We start from the raw sequence: 22,211 nt of genomic DNA, 5'->3' as shown, positions 1-22,211 counted from the left end.
TAATTTATATGCATTTCAGTAACCAATTCTATGGGATGAGTTTTTCTTATCACCCAGAAACTATATTCTGAAATGCACTTAACACCTCTTTATATTAAACTATAAAAGACAGGTATATTAGCAGTAGTAACAGAAACTACAGCAGCGTGTTTAAGTCAACACAATACCGTGACGAAACCAAGCGCTGACCTGTCAGCGATACAACCTTTAGTGAACTCGTCTGTGCTCTCCGCTGCTAGCGTGGGTAAGGCAAGGGTTTGGTATTTGGGCTGCAAGAATGAGACTGGCAAGAAAGAGAAGAGAAATGCTGTTTAACTCTGATGAATACGAAAGGAAATGGAATGGGATTAATAAAGGAGCCAGTGCAATTACAAGGTATCAGTAATTGCAAAGGGCTCGTCATGTTCAAAGGAGAAACTGCTCTGACTGCCATTGTCCAGACCCAGTTCTCCATTACATGGGGTGTTTGCCACCAACGGATTAAGAAGATCTCTTGCCTACAGCTTTATGAAGACCCAGCCCATATGGTGCTGGGAAAGACAGAGCTGTGGAGGTTAAAGGAAGGGCAATGGTAAAGAACTCTTGATACAGCAGAAGCAAAAGGTGTTTGTCAGCATGCTGAAACACAAGAGGAACGTGAAGGAACAGCTAGAGGGCTTGCAAGTCAGAAGGGCCCGAGGAGGCTGACAGAATAACGATAGATGGATTTCATATGGAAAAAGACCTACAAATTACAGGAGAAGGTACGATAATAGGTAAGCGCAGAGGGAGGAGGAATTAATTTCATTGTGAATCAGGGTGATTTTGAAGGTCAATGCTTGAGAGTGTGAGGACTGAGAAAAAACATTTACTTTGGTCTGTGAATAAGAGAAGCTGGATTGTGTTGTTGCTATGTTATGAATGTGTTATTCTTCTGTGTTGTTTTTGTGGGACCTGGGTGTCTCCAACTGTGGTGAAAATTTTGACTGTAAAGGCAGAGGCTGATACAGATTTTAATTTAAGAGTTCTAAGTATGGGGGAAGTAATTGACATTAAGACAAAGGAATAGTCTGAGGAGGTCATTTAAGACTGAATGGGACATAAGAAGAGCTGGTGTGATTTCTGAGAAGTGAGGGAGTAACTGGATGTGAGGTAATCACGGGGCTTTCCCTGAGGTCTCTATAGCAGATGCAGGAATCATTTGTAATTGGAAATGTAACCACACCTGAGAAGTGGGTAGGGGATAGTGCAGCAGAAATCAGCAGTGACTGCTAGGAAAGTTTTACAGTCCCGCCTGTAGTGGGTGAGTAACAACATCTGCAGGACAAGTGAGAACAGCTGGGAAAGTGAATCAAGGGATGATGAAGGATCCAGTGCCTACAGACAACTTTATATGGTCTTGTTTTAATCTGGAATGAAAACAAACCCAGCAAATGATTTCTATGTCCAATCAAAATCGCTGGATCAAGCTGATTTTTTATGTTGCAAACTCATGCAAACGTAGTAGATTAAAAAAAATGTAAAAATATATAGAAAATGCAGTTAATATATCTGAGAAACATTCAAGCACTTTGAAGAGAATATGTGAAAGATTGGTTTAATCTATAAAATAACAATTAATTTAACATTACAATTAATTTTACCTGTATTCACACCCCTATTAATAAAGCGTAGTTCATTATGAACAAAATAGAACATTTAAGAGTCACATGTAAGAAGTGCTATTGTTGCTAATTTAAAATTTAAAAAGTTACAGGTATTTTGACAATAGATACAGTAAACATAAATATTATGTGAAAAAATATTAGTGAATAATTATTCTTAGGATGGAAACCAAAATATTAATGTTATTCACATAGGTCAATAATTATTGCTCCATTCAAATGAAAACTAGTATCCTAGCAAAACAAATTCGCCCCCTTCATTAACTATGTCACTAGATACACTTCATTTACTTTTCTGTCTAAAGAACAGCTGATGTCATTATTTCTGGAATGGTATCTGGAAAACTTCAGTGGATTAAATCTGTTACTTCCAAAATATAAAAAAAGGCCCAAAAGAATTCATTGAATAAACTGGTTTTTTTATCACATCTGAAGGAATATATTAATGAATTGAGCACTTATTCATCAGAAACTTGGAAAAACCTTAATTAAAAAGGTTGGTTTTTTTTTCTAGAATTGTATCTCAGCCATTTCTTATTAAGTTTTATTAAGTCCTATTAGGAATAACTAAGTTTTATTAAGTCCTATTAGGAAATGTAGGAATGCTCCTTGTTTTGGAAATATGAATCTTTACAGACAGGCGTGCTCTTAATTATAATTTAGTTATATCACCAAAAGAGTAACTTTAGACTCCTAAATGTTCAAAATTGCTTATAGTACCAGACCATAAACTACAAGAGACTTCTGACTTTATCAACTACTACAGCTGGATTTAGTTCCGTTACTAACCTGAAGAGAGGATATTCTTTAAAGGATGGAAAGCCACATAAAGATCTTAAAAAAAATCATGACCATTATTATTTGCCACTCCTGCACATATTTATATGCCAAATCACCCAATTTAGAGATAAAGTTATGTTTCTAGAGAGTTAAAAAATCTGTTTATTACAGGAGACTTGTATCTACGATATCAGCAGACACCTTAGGAAACAAGCCTTCTCCCTCCCTTTTTTCTTTTAGGGTGGGGTCTGAGCAACTTTGCAGTCAGCATCGCTTTGAGCGGCACGTTGGACTCGGTGGCCCCAGAGGTCCCTGCCAATGTAAATATGTCCATGATTTGTGATATACCACTGACAAGGGTATTCTAACAGAATATATTTTCATGTTTTTGTCCAGTCTTTGGTGCTGCATTTTGGAACTGTGTATGATTAAGATAGGAGAGTAAGTAAGCTTAGCTTCGGAGTGCTTGGAAGTGCGGTACCCAGAGGCTCGTGCTCCTTAAACTTGTGCCACAGCCAGTGACATAGCTCTGAGTTGTAAATTGAATAGTATAGCTTGCCTTTCCTAGGAAGCACAGCTTTAAGTAAAATTGTGCACAAATACCACATGAGGTACAGGTTTCTTCTGCCTTTGCTCCCTTCTGATGTATTCCTTCATGTACTTCAGCCAACGTTATTCAGGACACTGAATATGGAGTACAGCAGTCTGTACAAGACAGCATACCTAGTGCTGGTGGTGTATCACTGCACCTTACACCATGTGTATACCCCAAAGTTGGTGGTATATTTCCCAGTAGTTTGACAGGCTGCAGCACCTTCAGAAACAGTGTCTGTTACACCAAGACTTGAAAAAAAAAAAAAAAAAAAAAAAAAATCAAATTCTGTTTCTTAATTTCTTATATTGGCTTACAGTGGCTGAAAATACTCTTTATGAAATCCAAATGGTTTGCATCTTTCTAGGTTATAAACCGCTTGGAAGCGAATTTTAATATAGCTTAGGGTAAAAACAAGCAAGTAGAAATAAGACACCTGCAGCAGCCACCCACTGAATTCAATTTTGAGGAAAATTTGGGAGACTGCCCGAGAGGCCACTTTAAAGGATTCTGTGACATTTGTTCTCTTTTACTGCATCCATCGTCATGATGGGAGCTTTTGTTTAGTTTCCCAGAGGTTTGGTTTTCCAAGAATGAATCATCACAGATAATATTCAGTGGAGTCAGAAACATGAGTAATGCTCAAGTATCTGTTCCTTCCAGTATGAAAACTACAGAAGTCTTAATTTCAAGAGGGAAAGATTAAAAGTCCTTCTTCTATTTAAGAAGTCAAAGCTCAATGGGACCTTAATTTGATGTCTTGTTAGCAAGGATTGCTGAGACAGTTAAAAAGCCGTATGCTGCAATGATGTGTTAGTAAAATTCTTGTTTTACAGCTTGTCTCTGCCATAACGATGCTTGGCCGCTGAGGTGAAAAGAACAGACCCTAAATGAACAGCAAAGACTGTTACACAGAATAACAACTCAACTTAGCCTTCCTCCTGATCAACCTAACAACCTTTCCTTCTAGCTAAGTGATTCTTTAATTAGTTCATTGCAGATAGTTCTTTGGAATAGAGCAGTAGAAGACAAGAACCACAAGGTTCTTCTAGAGAAGGTCGTTTCTTCCAAGGAACAGCTTTTAGAAAAACCATGTTCTTTTAACAAAGTCACCTCTTACAGCCCCCATCTAAGAAAACTTCAGAGTGCTTGTAACTTCACAGGAAAACACAGGCTGTATTGTGCTTGAGTAATAGTATGACTCAATATTTTGTCCTTCCTGTCTTCAGACAATTGGTCTGGATTTTTTCCTGGGGATGCATAAGGTATCCCTCAACTGCATAGCAAGAAGGCACAGACGGACATCCTTCAAAATTCCCCTGGCATTTATAGCAGTGTGGGAAGATTAATGGTACACTAAAAATCTACCCTTTTATAATGTTTGGGAAATAATAGTAGTAGTGGCTTCAGCTTGTTCAAATGACTAGAAATGTCTAGGGTGTCTAGATGAAGATACTGATGCACAAACTAGCACTGGGGAGCGACCCAAATCTATAAGAAGGACCCAAATCTAGCACCCAAAGCTATAAAATGTGAGAAGCTGTACTTACACTGCAATTTCGTGGTTTTTAATTACATTGAGACCTACTTGGTCAAGGGAACATGCACATCGCACAAGGGAGCAATTACACATTGCTCCTACAAGGAGCTAACAGTAATAAAGATCTGTATATTTCTTTATTTCATAACAAGGTTTATGTATGCAGAAATTGTGTCTAGAACAGTCGGTGTCACTAAACATGCTTAATTTTTTCTTTCATTTTAGCTCGCTAATCCTTCCATATTATTCCTGAACATACATTACTCACACAGCAAGCACACTTTGCATAACTTGAATGGCCATAAGGCTTTAAAATAAGTTATTTAAAAATTCTCATCCTTTTAATGAAATGTATACAGAAGAAAAACTATTAGAGAAATTGGAAAAAAAAAAAATGTTTACCCTTCTTGAAGAAGTGGGGCACGATGGCTGGATCTAACATTAAGAACCAACCCATTCTTACCTGCAATGTAAGTGTGCCATACTAGATCATAGATAAAAACCACCACTATATAGTGATTCTTTAAGAAGTGCAGCTAGAACATTAGATTCATGAGACACAATATCAGCCACTGGCACAATTTGTTGCTCCATGGTTTTGGGGAATAAAAGAAAGCAGAATATTAAACCAAGGAATGACAAAATGACCATCACAAAGCAGTTGAATGGCTACGACACTAAAATAATAAAATTATTGGTACAGGATTGTCTTCATTTAGCCCACATCCAGGACTAAACAATAACAGTTTTTCTCTCACCCAATGTCCCTTCCCCAAATGAGGAAGGGAATTGGGAAAAGGAGGGAGACTCATGGGTTAAAGTTAAACAGATCTAATAAAATAAAGAAACCAATATCAATGATAATACAAAACACACAAAATTATACTTAGCCACAGAGCACTGGCAAGTTGCTCCAGGAATAGCAATCGTTGAGAATGCAAAAGAGATAGAAGAGAGGAGAGCAAAAAGAGCCCCCTCCTCCCCAGCAGCCTTCCCTTTTGTAGGGGACTTGATGTCAATGTTACAGAACACACCTGTGGGCTGGCCTGGGGCAACGGCCTGGGTTTAACTGCTAATGGCCTGATCACCACGGCTGGCCACAACCTGAAACCAAATCTAACAGAAACTTGATTCTATAAATTTTATCCCATGAAACCAGGACAAGGATAAAAAAGGAAAGGACAAAATGAAATCAATAACCTTCCAGAAATAGTAATGTAAAAAGTCATTTACATGTTATATTTTCTAACATTAGTTTAGAATGGATTTTTGTAAGCAGATGAGTTGTTACATGTAATACTTAAACTCTGTGGGTATTTCAAAACTATTGTCTCAGATTATGCATGTCCTAAAGCTCTTCTTGAACACCTTTGTCAAAACATGTACTATGTGCTGAGTAGTTATTCCTGTAAAATGCTGCCTCCCAACCTTATTACAGAAAATCCCGCTGAAGTTAATTTGTCTAGAATGCTGAGTATATGAAGGATACTTTAGCAGAGCTCTACCCTAATCCACATTCACTCTGAAGCTGGATGACAGATATGTACACTCTCCTGCCGGTGGTTCCGCTGGTTGAATGTTCAAACTGAAAGATCAGGAAGAATGTATCTGCATACATTATTTCATACAGTAGGAAGCGTCTATGTTTCTTGTCAGATCATATCTGCAGAGTTCAAGTGTCAGTAATACAGAAACATTTGGGTTTGTAGTAGGTGTACCAGTCATCATGAAAACATGAGAGCACAGGTTTCAGTATGGGACCGCAGCTGGAGTGTAAACCCAGTATTTACAGACTGATTGCCATGCTCAGCCACTGCTTCTTGATTGCAGCATGTACGTGCTAGCTTTAATAACACATTTATTTTCTCACGTTGGAAGTACACAAAAGGCAAAAATTTTTCCTATACTGGTGCAGACGGTCTTCTACTCATCGTTGTATCATAGAATTATAGTGCAATAACTGTTAAAATTGTAGTGTAATAACTTGATGTAAGCTGGCTTTTTAGTAGCAAATGATCGTAAGTTTTACAGATGTTCTGTTGGATGCGAACTTTGCAAATGATTCTACATTTCAATGTCTTATCCAGACTCTAACTATTCTTGCTGATGAGCATTACCATCTTCTGAACAATTCAGTTGATTCTGTAGAACAGCAAGAATAATCACGCTTCTAGCCACTCTTTCTTTTAATTGCAACATCTATTGTGTACACTACTTAAAATGTTCTGTAAACCCCGTTCCTGATGTGTCCTGCAGTTCTCAGAATTCTGATTGCTTAAAAGTATGACTGTATCTGGCATGGAAAATCAGGGGCTTTGTTCAGCAGCAGAAGTGAGGTACCCTTTGGTCCATTCTATAATTTGCACTGGCTATTTCCTTTTCAAAATACTGCCCCCCATTCTCCTCCTACCCAACAGACCCCCCAGGCCTGATGCAGGAATCACTTTGTGTACCTGACTTCAGCAGCAGCTGATGATGCTTGCTGGCTTTGCTCAAAAATGTGAAAAATGGCACAATATCAAAAATGTGGAAACAGTCGAGTTCAGTGAATGGAAGTGAAGTGCATTTAGTCTGACGGGGATTTGCGAACTGAGGAATGAAACAGAAGTGTCAATTGTTAAAATAAAGGAGACATCCTTCACTTCCATTGGAAGCAGAAAAGGTCCAACTATATCTGTACAGGAAAAGCAGGATGGAAAGAAAATAGGGAATAAAAGAGATTGGCAGGAGGGACTACGTAGTGTGGGTTGATGCCAATCATTTCTCAGACTAGCTTTAGCTACAGTGTGTAAGAAACAACATTGTTTTAAGTCTGAAACCTCTAGTTCTTACAAGAACATACTTGTTAAATACAATCCCACCCTAGTTTTGGATCTTTTTGCATGCAATCTTTCAGTTTTTAACTACTATCTTATAAGGTAAGAAAGATACCTAAGTTCTTATGTCTTAAAATAATCTACGTAGTTTAAATTGGGGGGTCAAAATTTATTGGATTAAAGCCAGCCAAATTAGCAAGAACTATCTCAAACGTAATGAATTTAGATAATTAGGTGTGTGTGGAAAATGCTGAGACCCATCCTCTGAGACATTTAGGGGCTACGAGAACTGCAGAGTATCCTACAACGCTTTACATGGCATATGGGAGGCTGCCAAAGCCCAGTTGCTGGAGAGGAGCTTACTGGTGAGCAGAAACCAATACCTTCCCAGTGAGCAGCAATGTCTGAGATACGCCCGTGGCTACAGCCACGCTGTGAAGCAGCACACGTGACAGATCCTGTGTTCAGGAATCGACTCTCTGTTGTACCATCAGAAGTCAGAGCGGTCCGTTTTCAGATAGAGGAAAATACTTTCTTTCACTCTTTCAAATCTCAGCCAGATTTCACTGGGTGAAGCATTACAGATTTAACAGGAACTTTGGGGTGTGGTGTGGGGGAAAGACTGCACTACATGAAGGAGCAACAGAAGAGGTGTAGTATGGAATCCTAAATTTTATGCTACAGTGAGTTTTGATATAGTAAGACACAATAAGTGCCGATTTGGCCAGGCAGACTAAGGAAACAGGATTTCTTGAAATCTTCCTCAGCATCTCAGGAGGTAGAGATTAATTCTGTTTGTTTTGCTGAAGGTTTAATGCTGCAAGCTGCTCAATCCTTTAAAGTGCTATTGATTGATTTGGGAATTGTTAGCAATTGCAATACTGATAAATAAATTTGTGAAACTAGAGGAGAATGCAATAATAGAGCTGTTTAACACTGTGACAAAACAAAGATTTTTACTTCTACAAAGCTTTTCTGTTATAAATGGATACAAATAACTAGACAGGGTCAATCGATAATCTCCAGATTACTCTCATGGTTTAGAAAAAATACTCTTACTTTTGCTTTAGTAAATACAAACCTCTTTTGGAGTGGAGAGATTCTGAACGTCCATACCTATCTCCTGAATAAAATTCTAAGAACATGGAAGATGCTGAAGAAATCCTGACTCGTGTGAGAGGCAAGTGATGATAGCTTGTTTTATGGCTAAAGTTATAGTTATCCGTAATAAGCTCAAGGTAAATGAGAAACCTAAACTTTTCAAAATTATCTACAGCAGAAACTTCTGATTCCTAAGGAATCAGATGTTAAAGGTAACATTTAGGCTACAAAAAAGTAAAGTTGTTTCCACTTCATTCTTAATTTACCTTTCCATGCAAACGTATAATTTTGTTGGGGTTCCCTTGGGATAGTGCTATCTATAAACCTTCTGGGAAAAACTGGTAAGCCTGCTCAGGAAAAAAAATCATAAGGGTTGGGAAAATATGACATCCTCATTTGGTTTTGTTTTGTAGTTTGTGGACATTTCCTCTAACACTCAAGGACATTACCATATATATGGTTACATTTTCCAGCAAATGTTGCCACTAACTCAGACATGTGGCTTTCTATTATGATTTAAATGTTGCTAAAGAATACACAGCCTTTCCTGAAACACAAATAAGCCAATGCCTAACTATCACAAATGTTCTTTACTTGGGTGTTTGTAATATATAAAAGTATATATTGAAAAGAGTGGGATTGCTTACCTCAAAAATATAATCTTTTCCATCCTTTCCATGCACAGCTTTAACAGCACAGATGTCCAAGCCACCAAATATTTCAGAACAGGTGTCAACCCAAAGCTTGTACCTGTTTCATAAAAATAAGTTTTTTCTGTGAGTATCATCTCATCAGGCTCTTGTTTTTCTGTAGGCTTAACCTAACAATGTATTTTATCTAAGGTTTGCTCTGAAGTCAGAATTTTCACTATATTATCAGTTTTACTGAACTTGTATTTCCCAGAAGAGTAGCTTAGAGATACTGGCCTGATTACTCTACTTGTCCCAGCAGAATCCAGAAAAGCTGTGGCTCTGTATCCTGACCTAGTGCTATGCTGGATCCTGTCCCAGTGTATATTGGTCCAAACATGTGTCTGCTCTAAACTGTGAGTAACCTGAAGATAAGATATGCTGGAACACAAACAGCATTTAGCTGCATCCCATCCTGCATTTCCAGTGCCCTTGTGGCTGTACTGTGTGTGAGAATTCCACAGAAGGGGGCTTTACCATCGGACCAGCTTTTGTGGCTTCGGTGATGCCAAGGGGTTTTAGAAAGTAGGGAACTGGGCTTCTGTTTCCCTGTGAAATTCAAACGTGTGCATCTGTGCACAGACTCAAGTGTGACAATCCTCTTGCCTATTCTACTCGGTAGCGTACTTAATTATGGATGAGTTTTATTTTTTATCAGGAAAACTAGAATGAGCGTCTCCGTCTTAAATTACAGACCCAACTGTATTCCAGAGTAGCAATGATAGCTTTACGTGTACATCACTTACCAAGGCAAAAGAAAAATCAAGACAAAACAACCCTTAAGACGATGCAAGAGGAACAGCTGTATGACACTGTTACATAGCCTGCGGACAAGGATCATATTCTTCATGTGGAGTTATAGACAACCACAGTAAAATCCAACAGAAATGTGAAGAATTCTGAGGAATTCTACAACTCCTAAAAAAAGCTAGTGTTTCATATGGTGTTGAACATAAGAACTGCTCCATTTGATTTCTAACTTCATGGTAAGAAATACAGACTGAGGAATGGCCAGTTTACCCATTCTACATGCAGTAATATGACTAATTTTTCTGGCATGAAGAGCTTTATCCATCCTATGAATAGAGAGATTATCTGACTAACAGGGGAATGAAGTGGAACTTACTAGAAAAAGAGTGAGGCAATTCCTGTGATCAAGTATGGAACTGTTAGTGCCATAACAGGGAGCCATAACCCTTTGCTGAGGGTGTGCTGGGGTGATGCAAGCGGAGTGTGTTTGCTCGAGGGCCAGGACTGACTCAGAGGACACAAAACAGCATTGAGAACTTTCATTAACGAACAGCATAGCTGTGCATGGGCAGCCGTCAGTGACCATATGATCTTGAAAGGTTGTACAGGCAGATATCACAGTTCCACCAACTGAAGGACATGTTTGGCTTAAAATAAACCAGTTTTAAAGCAGCCATTTATCATAAACATTTTTCTCATTCATTGGCTCGCATCTGAGCATAAATGAGAGCTATTTCCTTTTACAGACCCTCTCCTGCTCTCGCCCGATCCAGCCTTTGAGCCATGGTGATAGATTTGCCACATCATAGTATTTTCCATTGCAAAAAAATTGATGTAATAAGCATAGCATTTCATTTCACTGTAGGATCAAAAGAAACTCGTTGCTGGGCTGAGAGTCTTATTCACATATAAATATCTTCGGTAATAACATCCCTTCCAAGTAAACTTATTAGGTCACATTCTTTATATTTTCTTCTATCAAGCCTGTTCCAGTGGAAAAGTTTTTCTTTTAAGCAGAATACAAAGAAATTGATACAACTGTTTGAAAAAATCCTGATGGTAATATTTTAGCAAGGAAAATATTTTTTTTTTCCTGTGAGAAACATGTTTTTTGTCCAAAATGAGAGGTTTTATTGGATGTCTGACAATTTCAACATCTGTAGATGCACTGGCTGACTGGACTGCTTGCATGCACTTGCTTATAAATAACTTTTTTTTTTTGTAAAATATCAACACGTATCTTAGAAAGTCATGAGGACAGCAAAACTTGTCTTTAACAGTAAATATCTGGACCTTATATGAAAAAAAAATGAAGACATTTTCTTTAGAATACCAAAACATCAATCAGATCTATGAAAGCATTTTTAATAGCCTATCTTCTGCCAACAAACACAGAGCTGGAAAAATACAGTTACGTTTGGAAAGAGAGGTCTTGGATGGACTAGGCTGTAGTGTTTTAAACCCATGGCTTGCACAGTAGGTTTGACAAGAGGTCACGGTTCTTGTTTTCCTAGAGCCAATACAGTGTGCAGCAGCCTTAGAATGGCCAGATTACGATATTGTTCCTTGGGTGTCTGACACGTAATACCTGGTGTGCCCGACGAGGTGTGCACAACTAGCACAGGTCTCTCTTCTGTTCCTGTCTAGGGAGCAGCGGGTCTCTGAACCAGAGGGGTCAATAAGAATATGTAACATTGAGATGTGCTTGTTCTCCGCCTCGTCATTGTCCCTTCCTGTGCCACATGCTTCTTTCTTTTCTAAATTTCTAGATGAAGATTTGTATTCAGTCAACAATGTCAATTCAGGCACTGCTTTCACAACACTCCTTCCTAATTCATGGGTTGTGTTATGAATGAAATGCACATGCGTCAGATCTGACTGCGTTTGGTATGCCTTAAACTACTTCAGCTCTTCAGAAAACTTCACTTTTCCCTTCTCCTCCTTGCTCTGCTTTGTGCACTTCAGTGTGCAATCAAAGAAAAAGCGGGGCTGTGTGATACACAGCCCTTTCTGGTATGAGAAAACAGCCGTCTTTTCTACGTTTTTGTCTTCATCAGCAGAAAAGCAGTTTGGTTTTGTTGGCTAGTGTTTTTTAATGGGAAAATACCCATTATGCTCTCATTGTCTTACACTCAAAGATGGAAGCAGAAGCAGAGCACGCAGAGCACTTACAGCGCAGGAGCTGGGCAAGGGTAGCACTTCATACTCCTTACCCATACTTGATATTGTTTAGTTTTCCTTACGGTCAAACTAAAGTGCCTGTGTTTTCACAGAGGAATGGCTCACGGACTGTAATTATACACACTAAAGCACACTCGTTCTTTTCTCTCTCAGCGAAGGCATAACCTCACTTCCTAAAGGAAGGTGGGAGGGGAATGAGAAAGAGAAAATAATGTGGCTCCACTCCATCCCCCGAGGGGAGATCAGCGAGGACACAGTCTAGACAGGGGTTGGACAGCAGGGAGTTGTAATTCCCGTCTTACTTGTTTTCACCTTTCCCAGGGCAGGCAGTGGTTCAGTTCTCGTGTCTCCCTCAGCTCATAAGAGGGAGCAAGTTGTAGGTTCCAGACTTTTTTTTTAAAAAAAGAAAAACACTACCAGAAAAGGACTACTGTTGAACTTTCAAACATCTTTTCTATTACACTTTTATTGTACAGTTTTTACAGCTTGCACTGGTAGCAGCCTTTGGAGAAGCTGAACAAAAGAAAATCCATAGCCATCGAAAAGCCTCAGATATTTATTTTGCAGGGAAAAGAGTTCTACATGTCGTAGAGGAACTTGGAGCAAATGAGTGGTATTGAGAGAAGGGTTCTGCCAATGGAAGACCTGAGCTTCAAAATGGTACTGCAAGGAGAATGTGACTGGATTGCAAAAAGCATCCAGCAGAAGGATGGGAGAGAGAAAGAAAAGCACAGTAAAGCAAAGTACAGAGCTGGAATGATGACACGAGGGAAATAAGCTTGAGTATCCCAGCATTTGGGTAAAAAGCCTCACTGTGCAGTTCAGTGGAAATTTCAAAAATGAGAAATAAGCAATTTAGCAGGATTGAAAGCAGAAATAGGCAAAGTGAAGACTAGTTAAGACTAAATTGCTTGGTTGTGACAGATGATGTAGAAGGAGAAAAGTTTAAAACACTGTGGTGTGGGGCAAGACTATTAGGTAAAAGAGGGCAAATGAGAGGAAATGATTAATAGGTTGAATCTGAAAAATGGCATTTTCTGAAGGGAACTCCAGTAGCTTCCCAGGTGCAGATAGGGGTGTAGGAACCCAAGGGTGCACGTAAGCACCTAAGGCTGGTGCTTAGTTTGGGTAATTAACTCTGAGACAAGTCATATGGAAACTCTTGGCTCATGTTCTTTCATCTAATTCAAAGGTTTTTTCCCAAAATGAATGGGAGACATGCATTTACTGTGAACTGCACATCAACAATGTGATTTTTAAAAAATTCATTTAAAATAAAAATCCATTAATCTTTTTTTTAATTACCTTTTACATGAGACTCGACTTACTTATCTGACATAGCAATTTGTTCCAACATGGCAGAGCCTGTGTTTGTCTTCCAGTTTCCGGATATGGAAGTTCTCCTGAAAGGGGGAAAATATTACAAAGACAAGCAGTGGTTTTATATGTTCACTATCTCTTAAATTACTCTGGTTTTCACACGAATACTGTAGCAGTATTTACACCTTTGTCATATCTGGGAGCTTAGAACAGAACAGCTAAAACGTGAAGAATTCTAAGAGGCATCGCAATTGTCAGCAATACTCATTTCACTGTAGGCATGTTATGAAGTATGACAATGCTGTGAATTTCTGTTCCCCATTTAGTCATTTAAGACTTTAAAGACCCACTATGATTAAGTGAAAGTGTTAGCAATAAGCTGTTATCAGTTATAAATGGATTGAATGGCCTGTAACATACTATTGCTGCAAATGTCAAGGAACTGAAGCTTCAGCTTCTCATTTCAAATCCATACCACTGCAGAGTTAGGTCCCAATACTGGAAAATCAAGATATCTATCTTTTTAACATCTCCAAAGTGATCTCAGGTCTGGTTTAGAGCTGGATTTTGGTTTCTCCTCCAGTTTTCACTCCTTGCTAGTTTACTAGCACAATCTAAACAGTTTGTGTCAAGGCTTGAGTATACCATCTTTTATTTATTCTCTTAAGAAAAAAAAAAATTCATATAAAGCTTTTTTCTCCTCAGACCTTAGGACTGCTACCAGGGCTGAGAAGATGACTGTTTTCTGAAACCTAAATGCCATACTGGGAATAGGCTAAGGATACAAATTATGAAGTGTTTCCAGTTAGTAAAATAATAGGAACATCTGTAATGTATTAAAAGTATATTAGGCAGCAGCTCTAGTTTTCTCTCCATTTTTCTATTAACCTAATTACGAGGGTCAGTAGTAATTGTGGGGGCATGTTGACTTTTCTATGGGAGCCTCATAAAGTTAGCTGAATTTTAGAGCAGAAAGTTCTTGTATGGTGCCATATTCTTTGTTGGTGTGGGAGAAACTAGTGAAAGGGGAAGGTGTGTGTTGAGTGCTGTGTGTGAGATAACTTCACCCGGTAATAAGGCTATTTTGTGATTTCTGCTTCATTTTCCAAGTGATATTTATTTATATGTGTGTATTTACAAATTAAAAATGTTAAGTTCATTACTGCTCTACGCACATATTCTGCATCAGAGATAATACTTCTCACAAATCACAATTCACCTCTCCTGCACCTCTCCTCTCAAAGGCATTCATTAGCATGTACTATTTAAGGTGTCTTTTAGGAAGCAAGACGTGACCAATTCCGAAATAAAGAAAAAAAGAATTGTCCTGAAGACTTTTAGCAAGTATTTAGTTCAAGATCCTCAGCTGCACTGGTGTAGCCTCAGCACTACTGACCAAAGAAAAGATGGTTTGCTCTAAGCCACGCTTTCACTGCACAACGTGAAAGGTCCCCTGTTGAACCTGAAGCAGTCTCACGACTGGATGCTTGGCTGGCTGCAGTGATGCTGCAGAGACCAGACAAGGATGAGAGGAACGCTACGGACACAGACCTAACTGGTGTAGTCTCAACAGCTTGTGGGCTGGAGCCGTCGATGCCAGGTCTGTGACACAGAACTCCAACACAACAGGGGTTCCATTAGACCACGGTTAAGTGATACAAAAGTACCTGACCAGACCATCTGGCACTTTAAACCTTAGGTATGATTTCTGTAATTCATATGTGATTTCCTCTACTGCAATATGTAGGTTTCCCACCCTTCTTCACTTCTCTTCTGATAATTGCTCAGGGTCTTTCATGTCATTATTTCTTCCTCTTTTACTAAATACTGAATAATATAGAAAACAACTCCTAACACTTCCGAGTGCTTTACACTTAGGCTTAACGTGTTTTCACTTGATTTGGTCTTTGCAAAGAAGGAAGAACTGTTCTAAAACTGGGGAAAAGGACTTATGATTAGTATAAACAATTCATAGTAACTTGAGCTTCCCCTTTTCCAACGTCTTTCTGCTTTATTTAGCACCATTTAAAGTACGCAATCCAAATTGTCTGGACAGGCACTTGTCATCAGAAAAGTATGTAGAAATGCCTGCCTACAGTCCTGGTGTAGGGAGCCTGCGTAGGGGTGTGCTTCTATAGCTCTCTCTTTCTTTGGTTGACGTGATCTACTTTTGTTTTATTGACCTTTTGATCAAAATACATTAAGTTATGGATTTGGAGTATTGCTTTTGGAGAGGAGATTTGTATGTAGTGTTTTTGTATTTCTGTTTTTCTTCATGGTGTGTGACCCTTTTAACTCTATTTCCTTGAAGTCAGATGAATTCTGTCATGGTACCAAGTGTAGTTAAGTATGCGTCACAAAGCATTTTGAGGAGCTGTGGTATTTAGAGGGATCCAATGTTGCAGTTTGGCTATAATCTCTACTGACAGATGATAAGCACCAGTGTTTTGTGAGTCATGGATCCACTTATACCACAATTTCCCACAGAATTATAAAACTGAAGCTCTTAATAACTCTCTTTAAACTACACAAACAAATGTTGCGCTGGTATTTTTTGTGGTGGCTCTCTAAGTACTCTGTTCCTGTGTCACAGAACAAAATGAGAACCAGCTGTAAAACAATATTCTACTTACATAATGTATATGTATGCATATGAAGAATTTTACAGACATTTGGTAAATCTTCTTTTCCTGATGCTTTGTAACAATGGATCGGTATTTCATTTTTTTGTGTGTGATTTAACTGTACGAAAGAATCTAGAGAAAAAATGATTGCTAGGCTTTTAGCATTTGGATGAACCCATAGTTTCTGAGTAGAAACTTAAAAATAAACAAAAGGTAGGAGGAACAGGCTGTCATTTTAACTTATTTTTGCTGTCCTTCAGGCCAACTGCTTCTTCTGTGAAGAAGAAACATTTATGTTTGAAAAGGATAAATTGGCTGACTCTTCCAAAATTATTCTAAAGACATAACAGCATTTAAATTTCAAGTCAAATAAAAAAATGTAGGGCTCTCTCCTATGAAACGTAGTGGTCCAAGTTCTACCGTAGGGAATGAACATCAAGTTACTAATGCTGCCTCTGCTAGTTTCTGGCAGTGTGTCATTACCATGAAGAGTTGGGCCTTATTCCTAACTCTGCCACTTGGGAACTGTAAGACAGAGACAAATCAACTCCGTTTATTGTAAACAACAGAGGAGGGAGAGATGGGTAGCACAACACAAGAAATCTGCCTGCCAAAGCACCCACAAGAAAGAAAAGTACTATCCTAGCCTTGAAGAGGCAGAAGTAGTTGTATGAAAAGGTCTGAGACAGAGACAGAAGGCTGACTGGTGACTGGAACTAGAGGGAGAACACGGCTGTTGAATGGCACTGAGTGGAATAAAAGGGGCAAGGGAGAGCCTGGGGCAATAAAAAAAGTTAGGTGTAAGGGGTAAGGACTAAGAGACAGAAAGGTAGAAGTGGTCTGGGAAAGTGGTGGGACTGGACCAAGATATGGTTTGGACAGACAGGAGAGAGGTGACCTTGGGGTGTAGGAGTATGGTGCTATTAGAAAAAGTAGGATGGATGTCCCCAGATATGGGGCTAAACGAGCAAAACTGGAATTAACTTTCCTGGAGAAACCAGGGTCTAAAAGCTGTATCATTCAGAAGCATTTGTTATGATTCTTATTGCCTATAGGGAGGGGTGGGGTAGGCCTAAAATTTTGTAGGGAGCTTGAATTACAGAGTTTCTGTCCTGCATCACTAAGAACACCAAAAGTCACCAAGAAAGGACTCCAGAAACCTCTCAATCCTCGCAAGCTATTTGAGTGTTCTGCCTTGGTTACCGTGTACAACTCAAATTTCCAACACACTGTTTCTGCAAAATTTAGATGGTTCTGGGTTCAAAATAAAGCAGAAGGACTGGGTATCCATACTGCTGGGTGGATCTGACCTATGGGAACAGGATTTCCACCCAGTTCTGTGTCGTGCTTTCTTGAGGGCCCTCAGATGTACATGGAGGAGGAACACAGATGGACTACTGGGTTGCTCTGGAATGGCCTAATCTTTGACGTTCTTTCTCAAATACCTCTTCAAGTTATACATTAGAAAAGGCCAGCAGTTACTCGCACAGTGTTGGTCTTGTGATGCAATGTCTTAGGGGAGAAGACAAGAGTATGTGGCTTTCCAGTGTCAACCTAAGGAGATATACTTTGCCCCTTTCCCCGGCCCTGGGCAAAAGGTTCTACTTTCTCATAGAGCTTGTTGGCTGTTCCTAAATTACTTGGTGCTTAATGGTGCTTTATTATTATAAAACATTTTACGCATTTTCTTTAACCCAGCTCCAACTTTTTGCTTCTCTTAGTATTTATGGTTTGCTTGGAGTTCAATTGTTTTTACTGATAAAGAACTTGACTGTACCTTACGAATGTCAACATACAAGAATTCTTGGATCCCTCCAATGTTACAGGAGTTCCTAGAGAAATATCTTTGCATGTGTATGTGGGTGTGCGTATATAAATGCATATGTGTATTTTTATCCATGTTTTGTTATATTTTTCCTGCCTCAGAACTGTAAGCATGAGGGAACAAATACATGAGATGGTCTAACGTGTCTTAAAAACATGAATGAAAAACATAAATGAAACATAAATACAGTTACCATAGCTCAACTGCTACATGATAACCTGTTTTGCTGCTCCAGCTTAATGTTGTCTCTGGAACTGAAACACCCTTTTAGCCTCTCATAGTCATGATCTTTAAACAAACACCTGGATTCTAAAATTAGAAGAGATTTTCATCCATATATGTGAAGGCCATTGCAAGATTAGAATTTTTCTTACATGTGTTATGTTAAACAGGAGAGTACTTTGTTCCATTGAAATGTTATGATTCAGGATTGTGTGAATGAATGCCATCTAAATATCCTTAGAGGGAGAAGACAATTTGACCCTAAGTTGGTGAAAAGATACAAAGGAATCTGATTTAACAAGTCCTCTATAAAAACAAATCCCCTTCCAACTGCTCCGTTCTTTAAATGAAAAAATAAACAAAGGTTAGCAGGAAAACCACTCTGGCAGGCTCACCTGATGTCTTATTCTCCTCCTCCCAGTCACAATCAACTTAAAAAAAAAAGTCTTGATAAATCTAGAAAGTCTAAAATACTGTGTGTCCAGAGAGTATGACAATGGAGGCATGGAGTCACCACATCAGCTCAGAAACTCATCCAACAGTCTTAGTCTTATTGGTGCTTATCAATTTTGAAACAGAACGATGAAAGAAGATAAGGTTTTGGCTCACATGTAAGCTTTGTAGTTACTGCCTATCTTTTGGATCCTGATGTCATATTTGGAGTCTATGAAGGGTTCAGTAGTGGCGTAGGTCTGAGTAAGTGCTACCACGCTGGCTATGTCCTGAAAATCGTAGTGGTTGTCTACCTTGATCTGGAGTCATCATACCACAAGTAAACAGCATATACAAAAGAAAAAAGAGCAATTAGGAATAAAATGTAGAATTCAGTTGCAAATGGCATTCATGAGAAGTATGTTTTTTGACAGCATCAGTTTATTAAAAAAAGTATTGGATATTTAATCTGATTTCTAGATTCTATAACATTCCTGCATTAAAGTACCTATTTTTCTAGGCAAAATATTACCTGTTCATCTGTAGAAAGCAATCTCCAGACAGCGGAATTTTATTTTGCTTTAATTTTTTTTTCTTAAGCGGTGATTGTTAATTTTAGATCTGCAGGCTTTAGAATTTTTCAAGGTGTGATAGCATGTAATATTAATTTACACAGAATTCCTGTTGATCCTGTAAATTGCTCATGTAACTGACTGTATACGGAGCCCACCGTGTACTATCACATCATGTATCTCCCAGGAGGGAGGAGACGAAGGGTCATGATACCCTGATGCGTGCGCATTCCCATGGAGCACAGAGGGCTGGCTCAAGACAGCAGCACCAGTTTTTCTCATTTTTCCCACTTCTCTGCAAGGAGTCAGGCTTCCCAGGAGTAGGGCTTCCTAGCTGTGGAACACCGTGCTAAAATGGTGAATGGTACTAAACCCATCAACTGGAACATCTTGAAATAAGAGGGAGGTGGAAAAGCGGGGAATATTGATTGGGGGGGAGAGGGAAAAGGAGACTTTCGAGGACAGATGGAGGACAGAGGCATTACTTGGGACAGGGAGGGCACATCTCTGTGGTTGACTTAAAGGAAGCTGGCTGAAGTGGAGAGAAAAAGTGACTCAGAAGAGAAGGCTTAGGGCTAGTAGAAAACAGGAGAGGGAAACTGGAACTCCAACACACTGACCCAAAGTACATTTCAGAAAGGTGAGGAAAGGAGGCAGGGATTAGTATTTCTCATGTTATCTAATATTAGGAGAGTTTGCCACTCTTTGCAAGCCCAGCATCTTGTTTGCTTCCACTGTCACCTGGTACTTGAAAGGGAACCTGAGGGCCAGAGTGGCACAGCTGTGAGGTGGGACTTGCATATTAAATGGGGGCTGGTGAAGCTAAAAGAAGTCATAAGGCCAAAGTATTTGCTCTGAGCTCGCGGATGGAGAACAGCACAGAGTCATTTGCTGTTTGAGAGCCATGAAACCAGACACAATGCATGGTTGCAACTTAGTTTCTGAAAAGTTAATAGCATATGTGAGTCTAATTGTGGCCAATGGAAATACTACTCCTAGCAATGTCTTTAGGGAGGACTGGGGTACGAGGAGAACCTTTACTTGGACTCTGACAGTCAGCATTTCACTACAAAAGACTGGCATTTAATCTTTATGGATTTAAAATATTTTATAGCTAAAAAATCTAGATTTATTTCTAGATATTTGATATGCTGAACATTTCTGTGCATTATTTCCCTTTTCTATAAACGAGAGGTAAATATTGAAAGTACAGTATAAACATTCTCATACTTCCGATATGCAATCCACTGAAACTGTAGTTTAAGTAATTACTGATTAATTCTGCTCTCAATTAAACTGGCTGCTGGATTTCCACTGACTTGGTACAAAATAAAGCAAAACAGTCATAGGCAAAAGAACATAATGTACAGTACAACTTGCATAATTACTAAGTAAAATACAATTAAATCAACTTTCTATTTCTATTGCTAGTGGCAAATATTATGTTCATGGAGCTTTTGGAGATTCAAGATGATAAATGTAACTATTCTCTGATGATTTGTTTTAAAATCTAAAGAACTCAAAGCGCTGAAGTGTTTTCAGTGAGAGAAAGTGGTTAATCTGTAATGACTAGAAGTTTTCATGGATATCAATGAAAGTGGGATTTAAATTGACCATTGACGCATCATTGTCAGATAAGTGATACCAAAACAACTGTACTCACCACTGAAATGCAATTACTTTGGAGAAAGAAAGCAGCAGTTACATAGTGGTATGAAACAATCACAGAGAATACATTAGGACAGGAAATGAAGAGAAGTTCAGTATCAAGCTGAAACTAATAGAGAACCAAGGCAAAAACCTTCCTATATTCCCAGGTCCAAAAAGTTGGATTGTGCAAACAGACCTTGGCTCTTAAATAGTTTCACTGCAGTCAGCTAAATTAATAAATAAGGTTCTGCCTCAAGAAAGCAACTCAGCGTGTTTCAAAGAACAGCCTATATGGGACAACGCACCAACTGAAAAGGCATTGATGTGAGAATATATTATGTGTTTTCGTATTTTCCTGAAGAGAGGTGCTTTCTTGAATAATATACAAGCAGAGATTTGCAAGGGTAGGGATCTGAGACAGAATTTTGACAATGAAAAGTTAAAATACCCGGGAAACAAAAGAACATGCGTGTTATTTTAGACAAACACCCTCCTAACATGCAGTAAGAGCATCTGCACCTTTCCCATGCCTGAATGAGCATGTCCGATCTTCACAACCACGGGAAACGTTGGCATTGTTAGCTAGGGGGGAAACAAAACGGAGAGGTTAGAGAGAGCAACCGTGAGTTAAATGATTAAGCTACATCATTTATGACAGTTATTTGAACGTGACCACAATGCAGCCAAAGGGGTTCTCGCCATGGCCGTATTCGAACACGTTACTCACCTGTGTCAGACTGTGTTCTGATGAATTACTGGGGGTGTGCTGAGTGCTGTGTTATTCCCAACACACACAACTGGTGTTCTTCTGTCTTACCTTTTTTGTATCTCTGTCTTTTGACTTCACTTTTTAAACTGAATTTCTGCTATTTCCTATGTTATGTTTTGCTACTGTGTTTTCTGACCCATAAACTCACACTCTCCAAGGTTATAATCATTAATGGTGTCAAATTAATCACCTTTTTCCTTTTCCCCTTGATTTCCATTGTTTAGCAAGGTTGTAAATCCTTTTTGTGACCACTTACGAAAGCAAGGATGTCTAATTCACCAAAAAAACCTGTATAGTCAACATCTAGTCACTTATTTATTGCTTTCATATTTTAAAACCAGCCACTTTTTTTGTTTCAGTTTTTTTTTTGGAGGAGGGTGAACAAATCATTGCCTGACTCAAGATTCCTAAGGGCAGCACCACATTGAACTATAAACCACGGAACCGGGGTTTGTAATGGAAATGCTGGCAGCCCTCTAACTAGGGCGATACAAACGGCCCTCCTGTAATTAAGAGGACCACGGATTTTCCCATGATTCCAAAGCTGTGGAATCCTCTGTGGGCCGCAGGAACAAATAAATTAAAAAAAAAAGACACTCTGCTTTCTCCCTCAGAAAAATGCGCTAACATCATTTAAGGCAATAGAGTTCATGTTGCTCTGGAGTCTGATACCAAGATTTCATGTGGTGCACCACACCCCAGCAC

General features: G+C 38.9%; 1 protein-coding gene across 2 annotated transcripts in view; it reads right to left on the bottom strand.

Annotated features, from left to right (window-relative positions):
• The window catches only part of SYN2 (synapsin II), a 184,787-nt gene that overhangs the window by 28,998 nt on the left and 133,578 nt on the right, over positions 1-22,211 (bottom strand). For both annotated transcript variants that reach the window (XM_068419879.1, XM_068419880.1), the window contains exons 6-9: positions 21,257-21,319; positions 18,693-18,835; positions 13,421-13,495; positions 9,120-9,222 (exon numbers count right to left, since the gene is read on the bottom strand). In XM_068419879.1, coding sequence (XP_068275980.1) covers positions 9,120-9,222; positions 13,421-13,495; positions 18,693-18,835; positions 21,257-21,319 — 384 coding nt within the window. The remainder of the gene's footprint in view (positions 1-9,119; positions 9,223-13,420; positions 13,496-18,692; positions 18,836-21,256; positions 21,320-22,211) is intronic.

Source organism: Nyctibius grandis, chromosome 29, assembly GCF_013368605.1.
Source record: "Nyctibius grandis isolate bNycGra1 chromosome 29, bNycGra1.pri, whole genome shotgun sequence".
Lineage (NCBI taxonomy): Eukaryota > Metazoa > Chordata > Aves > Nyctibiiformes > Nyctibiidae > Nyctibius > Nyctibius grandis.
Note: the sequence above shows the minus strand (reverse complement) of the source record. Positions and strands in the feature narration are given on the sequence as shown.